Genomic DNA, 18,999 nt, shown 5'->3' on the forward strand with positions numbered 1-18,999 from the left:
TGATAAGACCACAATAATAGTGCATTTGCATTATAGTGGCAGAAATATAATTTTGGACAGGCCTTGTCAAAGGTGAGCGGGCACTTTCACTAATAAAAACATAGCACATAAATTATTTCATTTTTAACAATTAATTAAATTATACTGCGTTTTTATATCAAAAGTTGATAATGATATAAAATATACTACATTTTGATGGTAAAATGAAACCAATTAAGTGATGGCAGTTATTTGTTTTACTATTCAAACATTAAATAACGAATGCAGCAAGTGAAAAAAAAAAAAGAATATGAAACAACACATAGGTATATCGCAGGATTTAAATCATATAAAGCACTATTATATTTAGCAAAATGCTGCTCTATTATCTTTTTATTTTGATCATTTTATTTTTATTATTATAATTATTTTTGTGTTCATAATTAACTAACAAGCTGTAGGCGAATTAATGCTAGACGTTTTAGAAAATATTTGCGTAGCTATATTAAAGATCACCACAAAAAAACAAAAACACAGAAACATGTTACATGCCTCATAAATGTCATATAACTTATGTTTAACTGAATCATATAATTGCCTATAGCTGAAATTATGAAAATTGCTTATTTTATTTTTATAAAACATTTGTCAAAACGTATTGATATTTTTTGAGTAAAAGCAATACTGACATTTAAGAATCCATATTTATTTAATTCATTCATTCTTTTGACTTGTTTATTAGTGCATATGCTATAATATAAATCATACAACAGTACCTTGGACAGTTACAGTGCCGCTCCGTAAAGCTTTCAAGCAAAGTCTTTTGGACGGCCGACATTACAACACGAACACGCCGTCCTTCAGGTGGTCTCGCCGGTATTAACAAGCTGTCCTGGCTTTGAATTAAAAAGTGCAATTATTTCCTCGTTGTTAAAAGAGTCTGCAAGTTCGTGTTCCATGGATATAGTGATGTTGTTGTGGAATTTGGACATCGAAGATGCAAAGCGTGACTTTATTCGCTTTATTCGATGCGCAGCAGGAAAAAAAAGTCAGCAGCGCAAGTCGCTGGCATGTCTCTCCCGGATCAGAGCGAGTTTTGTGCTGTGGAATACAGCACTGCGTGCAATAAACTCACATTCAGGCAGGCGAAGAAGGGTCTGTATTAAAGTCAATAAAATAATAACTTTAATGAATAAAATATCTTCGTAAGAATGTGATGAGCTATTCACTTCTCTGCCAGAGACTGCTCTATGGTTTTAAAACCCTTTTCAAACTGTATCGTTTAGACCTGGATCATTATTTTATATTAAATGTACTGTAGTTTATTGAGGATGTCTGATGACTAGCGCGCTTCTGCTGAGCCAGCTGTGGTAGCTTAGCAACCGAGTCGCGACGTCAACACAGAATCTGTCAGCACAGTTCAGCACGGTTGTCTAACCGTGCCGAGAATTCCGGGCCGAGAACGGTTTGTAATCGTGCCGCGCCGTTCCAGGCTCAGTAGAGAAACAACCGTAACCGTACCGAAGTGTTCTTAGAACGGTTTGGCACGATAGTGGAAAAGCAGCTTTTTAGTTACTGTTGCCTTTCTATCAGTTGGAACCAGTCTGGCCATTCTCCTCTGGCCTCTGGCATCAACAAGGCATTTGCGCCCACAGAACTTCCGCTCACTGGATTTTTTCTCTTTTTCGGACCATTCTCTGTACTCCATACAGATGTGCATGAAAATCCCAGTAGATCAGCAATTTCTGAAAAACTCAGACCAACCTGTCTGGCACCAACAACCATTCCACATTCAAAGTCACTTAAATCAACTTTCATTCTTATTCTGATGCTCGGTTTGAACTGCAGTAGATCATCTTGACTCAGCATTGAGTTGCTGCCATGTGATTGGCTGATTAGAACTCTGCAATAACAAGCAGTTGGACAAGTGTACCTAATAAAGTAGCCAATAAAGTAGTTGGTGAGTGTACATTGTCTCAATAAACATGTACAACAATGCATATATAAAAACTGATTACCTTTTTTGGCCTCTTAGAGAATTATGCAGGGTTTTTGTAACCCACAGTGACCTAAATTGCATAAATGTGCTTTGTCATGGCTGCAGTCCTGTCTGCAGTTTTGTTGGGATAAAAATAAATCTTAATGCAGCACCCAAGAAATGCCTTGTGCTAAATGCTCATCAATACTTACCTGAGTTCTGTAAACCTCCAGAGATGCTCTTATAGATTGGCCTGGCGCACTAGATGAGAATAAAATGTGGCTGGTTACTCAGTGGTTTCATCCTTCTCCACTCAGTATAAATCAATTCAGATCACCGAAAACCTGTTTTCTGTTTTTCCCTGAAGAAATAAAACTCAGTATAGAAATTGTGACTTTAGTTTGTTGAAACTGTTTTGGCCACTGCATATATTAGCAATAGTCAGGGTTGAACAAAACTCAAGAGTCTGCATGGTTATTGATTTTCTTGTGTTATTCATGTTGACTTAATGGCCCATTCAGGCGACACCTTAAAACTTTGACATCATCGGGAACCCCCCTTCATCACCATAGAAACAGCAATCTACATTTGTCACTTGCTTATATAGACAGCACACAGCACTGTTGACTCAGATTCAGTTCACACGCAGCCTGTGTTCCCAAATGCCAGCCAAAGCCTTTCCGTCTCCTACTATCTGGAGAGGAAGAGCGTTCGGTGATGTCAGAAGAAGGGCACAGTGTTTCAGGAGCATGCATGCTGTGATTCAGGACATTTGGCCTAAATTAGAGCAGAAACAGGTGCTGGAAAAATGGAAAATAAAAGGAAAATGCAGATTTCTTGTTCCCGTCTCAAGTGTTTCCCACTATTTTGTCTAGCATTTTATGCATCTCTCAGGAGATCAATAGTGCTGCTTTTTCTTCCTGCGGGCGCTGCGCCCACTGTGTGTTTGTGAATGTGAATGTGTGTGTGTGCCTTGTCAGCACTGTGGCACCTTGCTTGGCCCACATTTTCTGGGGTGTATCACCTAACCAGCTACAGCAGTTATTTAAAGGCTCTGTTTTCCTGTTTCTTGCATGACCCTGGGGAATCAAATACTCCAATTTGTTTAAAGGTTTGCCCAGAAATTAAATTTCTATTAATAGTTACGCTATCTAAAGTCCAAACCCCTGAGACCTTTATTCATTTTTGAGTACAAATAAAAGGTGCTGTAAATTTTTGACTCTTCTAAAGCGTAAAAAATATATGTTTGCAGATGTTTAAGAAACATGCTAAGTGATCATTCATGTTTATCTGAAAAGCCATGCTGAAGTCAAAAATTCTGCTTTGTAAATGTGAATTACGTGCCGGAACAACTCTTTGTTTTGTTTTTTTTAACCCGCCCACTGCCAATTTAGCCAATTATATTTCAGCACCCTGGGTTGCCTTAGTTGAAATCAGTGTATTTCATTCATTCAGTCAGGAAAAACTCTCAAAGTGTGCATCCGTGACTGAAATATGACCTCCGATGGACAGTAAGAGTCTCTGAAATGAGACTCAGATGTGGGAGTTTTTCATGAGGTGGTAATTAATTAGCAAATCATTTAATTATTACGAACGTAAACATTAGGTCAGCAGGTTACATTGTGACCCAGTGTCCTAACAACACGCTACGTGACGAGATTTGCCGTGATAAGTAATCTGGCTATTTGCGCCAGATGAAACACGACAGATATTGAAATAAAGCCATTCAGAAGCAAAGAATAGTGCACTTACTGCACTCCAACGAAATGGTAAGGTTTACAATCTAATTAATACATTTTAAACCTTTTTATCATTTTAAATGTACATGCTAATTCACTGATATGTGTTGGTTTACACTAAGTCACGGTTCTAAAGCTCAATTTCAAAAAGCTTTATTTCATTTTCAAGATCAGTATTTTCTTTACTTTCAGTATATGGCAATAAATGTGATGTAAATGACATTCAAACTCACGCCGTTAGCATTTAATACTGGATAAAGCACATGAGGTGTACCTGAGTTAAACACACAATTTTCCCTTGTTTTCAGCTGCAAGAAATTGAAGCCGTTTCTAAAAATATATATTTCTGGTGTTGATTAAAGCAAAAACTCCTTTTAATATGGAACATGATTTAAATCAGCCTTTAGGCTCCACAGTCAGGCACACTGCTGTTGGTCTATCTGGCAACATGTGCTTGCATGTAATTTGAACCAGGAGTGCAATACCTTGTTCAACCACTGGGTGTCAAACTTACATACTGCACCTTTAAAGGCTCACGAAACACCAAAACACATTTTTTGAGCTGTTGACAGTCGTATATGTGTCCCACACTGCTAAAAACACTATTAGGACACCTATATTTCACTAAAAAGTGTAAATTGGTTGTTTTTGCGTTATTTCAAGCAAATTCGTACTTCCTGTTTGAAACGAATTTTTGAAGCTGCGTCATGGTCATGACATAATAGCGTGTATTCCAGCGTGCAGACTGGGCGTCTGTGCCAGAGTGTGTCTTATTACGTCTTACAGTGTGTTGCATTAATGCATGAGTAAGGCTTGGTTTCAAACCAATCAGCGCGCTCTATTGTGCAACTTCATTAATATTCATTAGTGTCACCGCGTTTATGCCACAGAGACGCCACGTTGTGTTGGCAAAACAAGCGTGAAGTGTTGCTTTTATAGTTTGCTGCCATTAAGTTTCGTTTTCATTTTCTCTCTGTGAGAGCTCATCTGGAGTCACGTGTGGATTAACAGTGTACGCGACACTCGACAACAATAACTTACGTGTCTAAGGAGGATTATTGTTTACCTGAGAGCTGTTCTCATCTGCAAACGCTGAAATCCGGATTCGCTTGTAACGTTAGTCTTCTCTTCATAAAGACGCGGCTCTAGTTGCTGGTGATTGTCCTGTCTCTACAGATTTGGTAAGTGAGCGACCAGTGCTCTTCGTTTATTCAGTTTATTCGTATCGAATTAAGTTAACTATTGCACTGAGTGCAAACATAGCACCGCATTTTGTGACCGGAATAAAAATGCGGCTTTCTGACGCTACCTGCCGTGTGCATCCAAGTTTCCGGGAAATGCAGAGTTTTTTTTCTCTCGTTCGCCGTGCGGTATCAAACATTGCATGAAAAATACACGCTTAGAGCAGATCCTCGAATCAAATATCGCGTTTGTCGCAAGGGGCATGAATGAATTCCCTGAATGAAAGAGCCAAACTGCAGTTAAAGTCCAACATTTAATAATTTGGCAAATAATTCGACTACAGATGTCCATGTAGGTTAAACACCATCACTTTCTCATGTGTGTGTATTTTGACTGAAACTCGCGTGTGCCCAAATAGACACTCCCACACCATCCCACTTTAGTTCCTCCGACTTTTCTGACTTTTTCCAAAGTAGAGGTGTGAAAACACCCTGCTAAAACGAGGGGGTTTCATGGCCCTTTAATATATTTTAGATGAAATCTGAGAGGTCCCTCATCCCTCAGAGCCTAGAAAAGGGAACCAAAAGCATTGTCAAAACATTCAATGTGACATGAGTTGTTGAACTTTCGTAATAGTTTGAGTGTGATTGTCTGTAAACAGTAATTAAGGAAATTTTATCAGTTATTTGGTCTGGTTAAGACTTTCAGCAAGGTGTATAATCAGAGGTTGTACCATGTGATTGCTGAGCTAATTTACATAAAAGCAGCTAAATGACAAATTAGAAATTAGTCAATGGAGTAATCAGCCATGCAACACAACCTGCTATAAATTTGGCTATTTTGCACACATTGAATTTTTACTTTAGGTGTTGACCCAGATTTATGCTAGTTCTCATTAAGGATGGATGGTTAGGTAAAAGTGTTTAAGTGGTACTCTCGTCAATAAAGTTTTGACATAAATGTAATGTCTGAACAATTGCCCTACCTTGCAATTGGTCTACCTTGATTCTGTCACAGTATTTTAGAAGTGTTCAGTGTAATTTTGGAGAATTTTTTCCCTAATTGATTTCTGACTCTTTCCCTCTTAGAGAAACTCCAGTCTGTCCGGTGTGTCCAGAGGAATGTACCAAGTGTCAGATCGACGTTCCTCGCCCAGTACTGCGTAAGTGTTGCCTTGTGTAACTTCTCAAATATACTGATGTTTTTTCATCAGCTACATTTTATCAAAATTGTATACTTGTAGTATTACACAATTGTTATGCTGTATTTAGATTTTATTCAATAATATCATTAGTTTTTTTGGAGATCTGTAACAAAATTGTTACAGTGCCTCTTTCATATGACAGTGAAAACAAAGCCAAATTATCTCATCAGTGGCAGAGAAGTGTTGTGTGTTTTCACACCTCTAGTTTAAAAAAAGTCAGGAAAATAGGTGAGTCCAGCTTTGTTTAGGTGGGAGTGTCTAACAGTGAAAGAGGGAAGGGTTTGCATGAATAGGGGAGTTTCATTACATGCACAACAGCTGATTTTCACAGTGGCAACACAAACACAGACGCAGGGGAGATAGACAGTGACTATGTTTACATGGACTTCAGTACATACCTGTCAACCCTACCGTTTATCCCGAGATTCTCCCATATTTTACGGTTCTATCCCACTATCATCCCATAAAAATATTTTCCCCTATTTCTCCCGTATATTCAGTCTTTCTCTGAAGGGTGGCAAATAAACATTAAAGAGCTGAGCCTCCCAATACTCATCCCATACTGCCGAACCACCAGGGGCTGCCCTTGCTCTTAAAATATGAGTCTGTTCTTTGCTTTCGCTTTGTTCGGACATGAAAACACTTCGAAATAAACATAAAATGGCACAATTCCCTTCCTTTTCATTACAGGTGCTGTCTCCCTTTCATATGCAATCCTCAAAACAGTCATGTAGCGCTTCATGACTGTCAGCTGACGCACTCCATAGTAATAAATAGACACTATTTCCTAAACTGATTCTCATGATATGAAGCAGAGAGAAAGTCTGGGTTTGTTTTTTGTTTACAGATCATTTAATTGTTAAGTAAAAGTCACAAGCTCCTGAAAAAATTAATGTGCTTGAGCATTTTGGTTGAGTGTCTAATTTAATAACTCAATCATAAGACACATTATAAAATGTGTGCTTCATAGCTTTGAAATATTAGATTTAATGTTAAATTTGGCATCAGAAGTTTTGCAGCTATATCTCAAATATGGCACAGTAGCAAGTTTGTTTTTATCTGCCGTGAGCGGAAGGTTTGTTGGAGTCAGCCTGGTTTGTGATGTGTCTGGGGAAAAAAATCACTCGACTGTTGCATTTGCCTCGGGGGTTAAACCAGTTTGTAATCTCTCAGCCATGCAGAAGATATGCGAAAGGAAACACACAGACACATGAACACACTTCTGTGTGTAGAAACCTAAAGTGCCTGAAACTACAAGGCCAAAAACAACCAGTACCCAAGGCTGAGAAAGAGTCGTGAACACTTCTTGTGTGTGTATCGAGAGCATGTGTGTTACAGTCAGTTTGGCTACATAGTGGAAAAACAGATAGCAAAACATATATTTTTACCAAATTTATAAAAGATGTTTCATTTACAGAATTTTTAATTTTTTTTGTAAAGCTTTAATTTAGGACAACATAGGGTGAAGTATGTATTTTTTGCAGCTCTATAAATTCTGCTTTCAAAGGTGCAGTATGTAAGTTTGACACCCAGTGGTTGAACTAGGTATTGCACACCTGGCTCAAAACAAATGCAAGCACAGGTTGCCAGATTGACGACACCAACAGCAGTGTGATTTAAACCATGTTCTGTATTAAAGCAATGGGAACATTTTCCATATTAAAACTCTCAACAACAACTGAAATTTATATTTTAGGGTTATACTTTAGGAACGGCCTATATCTCTCACAGCTGAACAACAGGATAAACTAAATGATCACCTCAGGTACACTTCATGTGCTTTATTCAGTGTTAAATGCTAATTATGTGAGTTTGAATGCTATTTACCTTGACATTTATTGCCATACCACTGAAAGCAGCAGCAGATAGTTCACCTCAGATCTTGAAAGTAAAATAAACCATTTGAAATGGAACTTCTGTGCAAGCCAACACATACCAGTGATTCAGCATCTACATTTAATAGTTTTAAAGAGGTTTAATATGTATTAGATTTTAAACCTTACCATTTTGTTAGAGTCCAGTAAGTGCACTATTCTGTGCTTCTGAATGGCTGTATTTAAATTTCTTTCGTCTGTGGCAAACAGCCAGATTGCTTATTACTGCAAATCTCGTCACGTGAGTGTCACAGGGTTACAATGTAACCTGCTCACATAATGTTTACATTCGTAATATTTATTTTATTTGCTCATTAATAACCTGATGTGGAACTCTGAATCTGCGTCTTATTTTAGAGTCTGCTTTTGGTATTGGACGCATGCTTTGAGAGCTTTCATGACTGATTGAATGAAACATGCGGTTTTCTGTCAAGGCCATCCGCTTCGAATGTTATCACTTGATTAAATGGGCGTTATCAGTGCTCAGAAGGCTGTTACCATCCGTCCATGATTAATCAGCTATAGAGAAGACTTCAGATCTGTTTTTACATTACTGTGAGTTTAGGGTTGGAGTAGGGGTAGATGTAAATTATATACAATTTATTGGAAATGTAATAAATAATATAAATAATTCTCTTTAACTTCCGACCGCAGCCATATGTAATCTATAGCTGATTAACCACAAGTATAGATGATAACAGCCTTCTGAGCCTACCAGTTGGTGCAGAAGGCCCCTACTGGCCCATATCTATCAGCTGATAACCACTGATAACATCCATTAAATCGAGTGATAACATTTGAATCGGTTGTCAAGTAACCCAGGGTGCTGAAATATAATTGGCTAAAGTGGCATAGGTGGGTTAAATGACCAAAATGGAGACACGTTCTGGCACATAACGGACATTTTCAAAGTAGAATATCTGACCTCAGCATTGTTATCAGATAAACAAGAATGTTTGCTTAGCATGTTTCTTAAATATCTGCAAACATATTATAGTATTTTATGCTATAGAAGAGTCAAAAACGTACATACAGCACCTTTAATGTGGCTACACATATGAATCGCTAACAAATTGCACCCTTTTTAAAATGGCTGATCTTTTAAGATTTGTGAATGACACAGCGTCGTCCATCTGTGTGCGTGCATGTGCTTACATATGTGTGTGTGTGTGTGTGTGTGTGTGTGTGTGTGTGTGCGTGCGTGCGTGCGTGCGTGCGTGCGTGTGTGTGTGTGTGTGTGTGTGTTTGTGTGTAAGGAGCGTAGGTTTGCCCAGAGTCTGCTATCCCTAAACTGACATCACAGAATCCACAGGACTTCCTCCTGAAACAGACGTGGCAGGCAGGACTGAAATGATCACTGCTGCTCTTTATTCTGACATAACCGTCATCGTCCATCTGAGGCAGCTATGAACATATTATATAACCAAATGGCATATTAATAGGACACTTATTATTTTATTTAGCCAGGATGTACTACATTTAATGTCAGTAACAAAAAATATTTTTATAGAGTTGGAAAATATTCTATTTTAAATAAATGCTGGTTATTCTTAACTTAATATTCAATAAAGACTCTGGAAAAAATATTTATACTCTCACTTTATTAGGTACATGAAACTATGTAATGTATGTATGTAAATACATAAACATAATGTATCATAAACATTTTTTTTCTGAATTAAATCATGCTGTACTATATACAGTAATCCATTTTGGCAGTAGATTTAGCTGCTGCATCTTTCTTTGTTTCCCAGCAACCCTATTTTTGGCTTCAAATAAAAGGCACAAATTTGCAGTTCTTGCATGAAGTAAGAAGTGTTGAAACATCAGGAAAACTGTGTATTACATAAAAAAGAGACCACATTCTGTCCTGTAGTTCTTCAGAATTTTAGACTTTTTATGTGGTCATATAAATAGCTTTAGAGGTCTCTTTTATATATAGTCACGGATTACACACTCCTACTGTGCAGAAATCATCTCTAGCAGGTTCTTTGCTCTTCAGACCACAGTGGAGTAGAAAAGTCCACCATTGTGCTGTCTGCCTTCAGCAGAGCCTGCAGTGACTGGTGGCTGCTTTAGCAAAGGATCTCTGCAAGTCTTTTGAACTGTAACATCTGGAGAGTGACTAAATGTCTGGCTGGATTTCCCAGTGGAAATTCTGTCCCTGCTAAGCCTTCCATACCCGCAATCCCATGTGAAACCCTTTACTCCTCACTGAGTTCAGTGATTTCTCTTGTAATGATTATGGGAAATTTGTGTGTGGTGCTAATGCCAATTAAACTCAACAAATTATTAAGCATAACATTTTTAAGAACTATTTTCTAATAACTAATATATTTGTCTTTGCTATGATGACAGTATTTACTGTTTTTGTAGGAATTTTAGAATTTAGCTTAAAGTGCAATTTAAAGGCTTAACTTGGTTGATTAAGCAAGGCAAATTAGGTTAATTAGGTAATCACATAACTCATTCGCATTTTTAAATATATTACAATGTTGGCAGTTTCTAATGTAATCAATCAACTGAAGTATGGTGATAACTATTAGTTTGAAATTTTTCCACATTTTATCTACAATTTTTGTTAATAATAATAAAAAATCTAAAAAGTTTATTTTTTTCATAATATATACAGTTGAAGTCAGAATTATTAGTCCCCCTGAATTATTAGTCCCCCTCGAGAAAGACCCATGATATGCTTGGAGATTATGTCTCTGCTGGCCTGGGAACACCTTGGGATCCACCCCGGAGGAGCTGGAAGGAGTGTATGGGGTTCTCTCCTAAGGCTGCTCAGTGGTGGGAACAGTCTTCTCTGGAGTGTTTTGACTGAAAACAACCGAGAGTCACTCTCGTATGTGCAATTAAGGAAATAACTCATTACTCATTCAGGCTTTAAAAATAGTATTTGCAGGATGAGTTGAATCTTCATTTCCCTTCTAAGTGAGTTAGCAGAGTCTCTTATTACTAAATTAGTGGGTGTGTGTGTGTTTGTGTGTGTCTTAGGAAGTCTGTCTAGACAGATCTGATCATATTTCCTGGATAACTCTCACTGCTCTTTCTCACACTCTGAGCACAAACACTGAATCCTGAAGCAGTGCTTTTACTGGTGACTAGACACAGAAAAAAAGCTGCAAGACTTTTCGGAGCATGGCATTTATATTAGAAAATGTAATTAACCATATAGTTGTTTGTAGTTAGAATTGCAAATAAAAAAGCATTACTAAAAAGAGAGCAGAATGCGATCCTGACATTTAGTTACTGATCCGAATACCTGGTTGAAGCTAGACAAAACTATGCTAGGGCTCTGTGAAATCAGTTTGTTTTTTTCACCAAAATTTGTAATGACATTTTTAGTATTAAAAGACAGACAGTTACTTTAGAAATATAGAAATAAATATATATATGGGGGTAAAAAAAACATGATTAATCGCAATCAAAATAAAAGCCAAAGTCAGTTTTTGACATAATATGTGTATGTATACTGTGTATAATTATTATGTGTTTAAAATACTAGCATGCAATGTTTTATTTATATTTAGTTATAAAATATGTGTATATGATACAAATTATGTATACATTTGAATTACATTTGTCTATGTAACAAAAGTGTTTTGTGTAATTTTGTTTCCATGTATGCATGTGTACCACATAATAAATATATAATACATAAATATATATTATGTCAAAACAAACTTTAATGTTGGATGTAATTATCATGATTAATCTTTGCCTAACACTACATAATCTGTAAATATGATAGAATTTTTTTTTTAATATCCATTGTGTTCCTTAGGATGATATGGTTAAGAGCACAGATCTACTTTGTATTTATTGTTACAAATTCATAAATTCATTCACCATCTTTATGATAAAATACATAAAGTGTTAAATATTTTTAGTATGAATATTCTTAAAATATTTTAAGTGTAAATTGTTGTTATTCATTAATATTTTGAATTATTTTTATAGTTTACTCAATTTAAATTAAGTTGAATTTTTTAAGTTTTTATTTATTATTGTTTTTGTGTGTTTCTTTATAACTTCATTTCATTTTTAATTTTAGTAATAGTAGTACGTCAACTTAATTATCTGAATAATAATTTAGTTTAGTTAGTTAGTACAAAACTAGTTAGTTAGATTTGTATCTGATATTTGTAGTATACTTCAGCTTAACTTAATTTTTATTTATTGAAAATTATTTGAACTAACAGTATTGACACTGATGCCCATTTGCAAAGTAAATTATAAAGCTTGCAAGGTAAATTAAACTATTGCAATGTTAAAATATAACATATGTTGAAATACAACAATACAAAAATTGTATATCCATGAAGTATTTTCCACATAATAAAAATAGCCAAATAAAATAGCACATATAGAAATATTGTATATAGTAAATGTTAACATTTAAAAAAAAAAAAAAGGATAAAGCAAGCACCATTTTGTGTTTGTTTGCCAAAAATTCCTCACTTGAACTGCTATGAGTTTTTCTCTGTGTCTTCTTTCTAACAGTGCATCGGTGCGAGGAAAGTCTGTGTCGCAGGGCTCCGGAGGTTATGACAGTGACAGTGTGGATCTCCACGCTCTGGAGGACTGTCCCGATGCCCAATACTACCACGTGCAGTGCAGACTCGGGGAAGGAGGAGGCGCAGGCTATGAAAGAGCGGCTGCCTCACGGAGCTGGGGTCTCCGCAAACAGGCCATCCAGAACTGGCAGCGCCGGCCGTACCGCAACAGCATGGAGGGAGAGGAAGGGGATGTGTCTGACGTAGGGTCCCGCACAACAGAGTCTGAGGCCGAGATGTGGGAGCAGGACAGGAGAGCAGATAGCAGTCAGCACGCTGGACACCGTGGAGGATACAGGCTGCCTACAGGTGCGTCGCTGACCTCTGTGGGTTCACGTTTGCCCTGCGGTTGAGTGTGAGAGTAATGCTTCATTAAAACACTAAGAATTAAAATCAATATCACAGTATGTGTGCAGTCGTCAAAACAACCAGGTTCATAGATGAAATCATTACTGTTCTCTAAAAAAATCTTTTTTAATCAATCAAACACATTTAAACTAATAAAAGTACAGCAAAAATACAAGAAGTTGCTGATTACCTTTTTAAAAAGTGTAGCTTGCTTTATGTTGTATAATAATTTCTCATGTTACAAAATCACAAAATGAACAGCCATTTTACTTTAAATTAATGCCTTACAAGCTGACATTACAGAATAGTCTTTTCTTCTCCATATGCACCAGACACTGTCTTTTAAGCAGCTCATTCTCATCAAAACCATTGTGCAATCCTGAGTGTGCACCATACAGGTCATTGCGCCTGACAAACCTACCTTTAGGACACACTCTCTCCTCTCCATATGCACCAGACAATTTCTTTTCTTTTTTTTTTTTTAGTATAACAAAATAAACAATAACATAAACAGAAAAAAAGAGGGAGTACAAAGGCCATTTCACAATACACAAACAGTCGGACACAACATATTACAATATGTCAATATAAAAAATTAATTATTTAAAAAGAAACTCCACAACTCGACATTATGCCAAACCAATCCCACCTATAATGAGTTACAAGTCAGCATTACTGATATAAAACCTAATTTGGTTCCAGATTTTAAAAAACTATGTTTTGTTTGTTTGCCATCCCATATCACATTTCTTCCAACACATAATTTACGCTCCTAATTTAGTTTTCAAAGGCAGTCGCGTAATTTGACTACCAATTTTGTAAAAGTATTTTCTTTGCTAATATCATACACAAAGATACTTCCTGTGATATTGTTTCAACTTCATGATGTTAGATCAGGGACTGAAGTAAATAACATTTATATTGTGACAGTTTTGTGTAATATGGAAGAAGAAGAACCATGCATCAAGCAAAATACTGCAAAAAAGAGAACCATTTATTATACAAAAATCAAAGATAAACAGAAGATAGTAATAATGAAGACGAATTATATAGTTCACAACAAATATCACAAAAGGTAAATTAAATACAATTTATAATAACAAAATAACCCAAAAAAAAAACAATAAACCCCACAGGGGAAGAGGACAAAAGTGGCGCTGAAAGGAAAGAAAATAACTAAACCAAAAACTCAGTATAATCCTTTTACCTAACTAAAAGCAAAATAATCGAAAGCAAGTCTACATGCCATAACTTACCTACTCTAAACTTAACCAAACAGAAAAATACAAATACCAGCGCTCACTCCTAAACCTGGTGTGTCCATACACAGGTTCAGTGGGTGATGTAAGGATGTACATCACGTGACATCTTCCTCTCCAAATCCCCCTGAGGAAAACAAATCATTCCAGCAAATGATCTCAAGTGAAGAATAAAAAGAAAATTAATAAAAATAAACAAGATGGCATTAACAACTTGTGGCAAAGCAATATAAAGTACCAAAAAAAAAAAAAACTAAAGAAATAACGGGGGGCAGATTGAAATAAAGTGCAAAACAGGAACGCAAAATCCTCTGTCCAGAGTCCCACTCGTTGTCTTTTTAAAAACCTGGCGACCACTCAGATTGGCTGCAGAAGCCACCACGTCACCGAAGATAATGATGATTGACTGACCCTACAGCCAATAACAATCTGATCAGGGTTGAACATGTAAAACCGAAAGAGAGAGAAGCGAGACAGAGAGAACAGGTACGCGTGTGCGCAAGAGAGAAGAAGAGAGAGATCGAAAGAGAGAGACACACAAGCAATATTCCCAGAGCAAAACAGATATATTTATCTCCTATTTCTGAGGTGTCTCCAAAAATGCCCAAGTTGGCTCTAGTGCCAAATCAATCCTGTATACTTCAGATATTAAATTAAAAATGTTCTGCCAAATTGAGCTAATTATATAGCATGACCAGAATGAGTAAGTCAGTGTACCTTCAGAATTTTTACATTTATTGCACAATAAGAATACATTTGGGAAAATCTTATTTTAAAAAATTCAGTTTGTGTCTTGTTTAAATAAAACAATCCTGGAAAGATAATCTAGAATACACTTTCTTATCAATTATTCAAAAATTATATGCTTTTTTTATTTTTGCTCATTGCTTGGATAAAAGTGTCCGCTAAAGGGGTCTATTTAAATATGTCACAATCTTTGCAAAAAAATAAAATAAAAGCAAAAGAATATCTTTAAACTTTAGTCTTCATATCCTCACTATGTGATGATGATTATTAATATGTATTTAAATGTGCTGTAATTCACAATAAAGATAGCAGACCATTTTGTGGATATAAACAAAAAAGGGATAGTTCAGCCAAAAATGAAAATTGTCTTAACGATTTATTCCCACTCAAGTGGTTTAAACTTTTATGATTCATTTTCTTTCAAACACAATACAAGATATTCTGTAGAATTTTGGAAAAAGCAGCCACTGAAATCTATTCTAGCAACAAAACATACATACTATGAAAGTCAATGGCTGATTTTCTCCAACAGTATATCTCCTTTGTGTTCAACAGAAGAATCAAAAACATATATAGTTTTGGATCCAGTAAAGGATGTTACTGATGACAATTTTTTTTTTTAGGTGAACTATCCCTTTAACTATCACTACGTCACACATTTCTGAATGTCAGCATGAACATAATTATAAACCTAATATTGATTTTATACAAGTTCAACGAATTGGAAATTTAGATAAGCGGATGTTTGTTTCTGTTTTCGCCTGTGGAAAAATTCTGAACAAAGAAGAGCAAACCGATTATGCATCTCTGACTAAAACTACAGTGTTTCATTCCTAATTGAATAATTTGAGTCAATGATGCAATGATCCGTTCATAAATCCATTCATTCTTGCTTTTTTCAAAATGATTCAGCCTTCGTCAAGTAATTGATTCAATGACTCACTTATTAAAATAGAAACATGCTGTCACCTGCTGGAGTTTTTAACGTCATGTTTCTATGACAGGCCTAAAGTTGAAATTGAAGAAATGAACACATAAATTTCAGGTTTGTTTTTACAGTAAACTTAAATAAAATCTATTTATCTTTCTTATATTTTTTTTTAAAGTACACTAGTGTTGCAATATTGTTTACTAATTACATAATAATGAACATAATTACTACTTTAATCATTAAATTGGTCAAAACCTGAGGCATTTGAGATCTCAAGTTGAGAAAGAGAGAAAGAACAAGACAAAAAATCAATGGAATAGGATTTACTTTAAGAGATTTATTTTTTACTAAAAGCTTACTAGTACATTTCACAAATAAATGCAAAGAAACTAACTAAGTAACTCAAATCTGAACATTTTCAATAGGATGTAAAAAAAATTGTATTAATACCATATGTAAAATCTGTTTTATTTACTTTAAATAATTATTTAAATTAATATTAGTTTAATTAATAATAATTGTCATATTTAGTTGATTAAATAAAGTCTCAATTTATTTAGCATGTACAGCAATAAGTCACAGAAAAACAAAATATCCCAGTGTCAGGTTTTTTTTTCTAGTATGGCGTAGCTGTCATTTGTCTAAAGCAAATGTCATTTTGTGCTTGTCAATCATTCACAGAAGAATCCAGGGCAGAAACAGTCAATCTTCTATTCTTGCAAATGTCAGTGTGCTGAATGTACATTAGCGAGTGAAGAGTTTGTCAGTCGGCGTTTGGCCAGGTCAGAGGAGCAGGAGTCTGGCGGAGGGAAATGAGGTCAGATGAATGAACTGGCATCGGGAGCACAGGCCAGGGATCAGTGGAGAGAGTGTGTCACAGCACCATGAGCAATGAACACACTTTTCCACATACTGACGCCAGAGCAACGAACTAGACGCTACTGTGCAGTGTGTGATTTCAGGCCATTATACTGAATATCTTGAACGCATTACATTGATTATTTACATTTGGGCTGATTGTGCCAACTCTCTTTTCTCAGATAAATGAACCACCATTTTAATCATTTTCAAAAGGAATTAAGACCATGTGTGCATGGTTTGAGCTCATTGTAAAACCCTATATCTTGATTACAGTTGAAGTCAGAGTTATTAGCTGCCCCTTTGAATTATATTTTCTTTTTTAAATATTTTCAAAGTATGTCTGACAATATTTTTTCTTTTGGAGGAAGTCTTTATCATTTTATTTTGGCTAGAATAAAAGCAGTTTTAATTTTTTTACACACTATTTTAAGGACAAAATTATTAGCCCCTTTAAGCTCTATTTTTTAATAATCTACAGAACAAACCATCGTCATACAATAACATGCCTAATTACCCTAACCTAGTTAACCAAATTAACCTAGTTAAGCCTTTAAATGTCACTTTAAGCTGTATAGAAGTGTCTTGAAAGATATCTAGTCAAATATTATTTACTGTCATCATGACAAAGATAAACTAAATCAGTTATTAGAAATGAGTTATTAAAACTATTATGTTTAAAAATGTGTTGGAAAAAAATCTGCTCTCCGTTAAACAGAAATTGGAAAAGAAATAAACAATAATTTCTAATAATTAGAATTAATTAGGGGCTAATAATTCTGACTTCAACTGTAAGTGCTCCATGCCAACAATATCAGCACTAGCCTGAAAATGATTTTGGCCCAAATTCCAGAGGAGAATAGTGGAATAGTGCGCTTAGATCAGAGATGCCCAAACTAGGACCAAAGTTGGCCCATGGTTATTTAGCCCACCATCCCATCTGAGAAGACAGGGAGAATGATGGGGATGGTTTTGAGATTGTCAATTCAAATCTAATGTAACTCCTTGTTTATTTTGTTGTTAAAAGCAAACTGAAATAAATGATTAAATTAAATGGTGTGAATGAATCAGATTTAGTTTAAATCTACATACTGTCACCAGCTGACGCAAGTCAAGGCAAAGGCAGATTCTGCATGACTAGCGTATTTAGCATTTATTATTATAATTATTATAACCTTTAAATTTGCAGGAAAGACACATTGAGATAAAAAACATCTCTTTTACAAGAGCGTCCTGGCTAAGATTAGGCAATACACGTCACCTGGGTCTAACAAAAAACAAACAAAAAACAATTGACAACTAACACGAATCACACATTGACATACTATTCAAAACATATACAAGCCTGTGATTAAATTTCTAAATCATTTATAAAAAGCATTTAGTGAAATCAACTCTTGAAACTGCAACTTTATTAGATTAGATCACTTTACAGATTGTTCCATGAAATATGTGCTGCGTATTTAAAAGCCGTTTTCCCCATCTCAGTACGCACTTTAGGAACAGACCGTAAATAAAAATCCTGTGACCGAAGGCCATAGTTAATGACAGATTTTTTACAAATGTAATTCTGTAGGTATGATGGGGGTAAACCCAGTATAGATTTGTAAATACAGATATGCCAATGCTTGAGCCTACGAATGGAAAAAGTATACCATAGTATACAGCACATACTATTTACAAACTTTTTAGCATTGAACTCCACTGTGTTATAAATGGGATTGTTTGTTTTTATTGCAATAAAGTTATACTGCATTACTTAATCTAATTTGAGGTAATGTTTTCTTTTTATTTTGAAATATTATAAAGTGCATTAGGAATTACGCATGGCAACTTTAATTTAATATAGTTTAGTATATTTACCTTCGGCCCACAGCTCTCGATGGTATTTGGTTTTTGGCCATTTATACAAAAAGTTAGGGCACCCCTGGATTAGAGTTTATTGTAGAGTTTATTTTGGATATAATGAAATTTTGTTCATTAATTACCTATTTTATTATGTAATGTAGTGGTTTTAAAAAGTTTGGTTACACATTTCTAATACTGATTCACTTTAAGAGTTTTTTTATGTATTTAATGTTATGTTATTTTTGTTTAATTAAAAATAATTAATTCAAATCATGTGATTTGCATAATAATTTTAAAAAGCCATCGTTCTATCATCAGTGTGTTATTATAAAAAATTCATATTTTAGTGTTTAACTAGAACAGTAAAGTCCGTAGACAAACGGTGGCTTGAGAAAGTCAAGTCTGAAAGTTTGAAGTAGTTTTACAGTTTAAATCATTGAAGTATGGCTGCACGGTGGCGCAGTGGTTAGCACGTTCGCCTCACAGCAAG

At 35.4% G+C, this 18,999-nt stretch overlaps 1 protein-coding gene across 4 annotated transcripts in view; it reads left to right on the plus strand.

Moving 5' to 3' along the window:
- fbxo41 (F-box protein 41) overlaps positions 1-18,999 on the plus strand; it is a 100,275-nt gene that overhangs the window by 63,091 nt on the left and 18,185 nt on the right. For all 4 annotated transcript variants that reach the window (XM_073953180.1, XM_073953170.1, XM_068220877.2 and 1 more), the window contains 2 exons: positions 5,967-6,040; positions 12,466-12,827. In XM_073953180.1, the coding sequence (XP_073809281.1) occupies positions 5,967-6,040; positions 12,466-12,827 (436 nt within the window). The remainder of the gene's footprint in view (positions 1-5,966; positions 6,041-12,465; positions 12,828-18,999) is intronic.

Source organism: Danio rerio, chromosome 1 (genome assembly GCF_049306965.1).
Source record: "Danio rerio strain Tuebingen ecotype United States chromosome 1, GRCz12tu, whole genome shotgun sequence".
In the NCBI taxonomy this organism is placed as follows: Eukaryota; Metazoa; Chordata; class Actinopteri; order Cypriniformes; family Danionidae; genus Danio; species Danio rerio.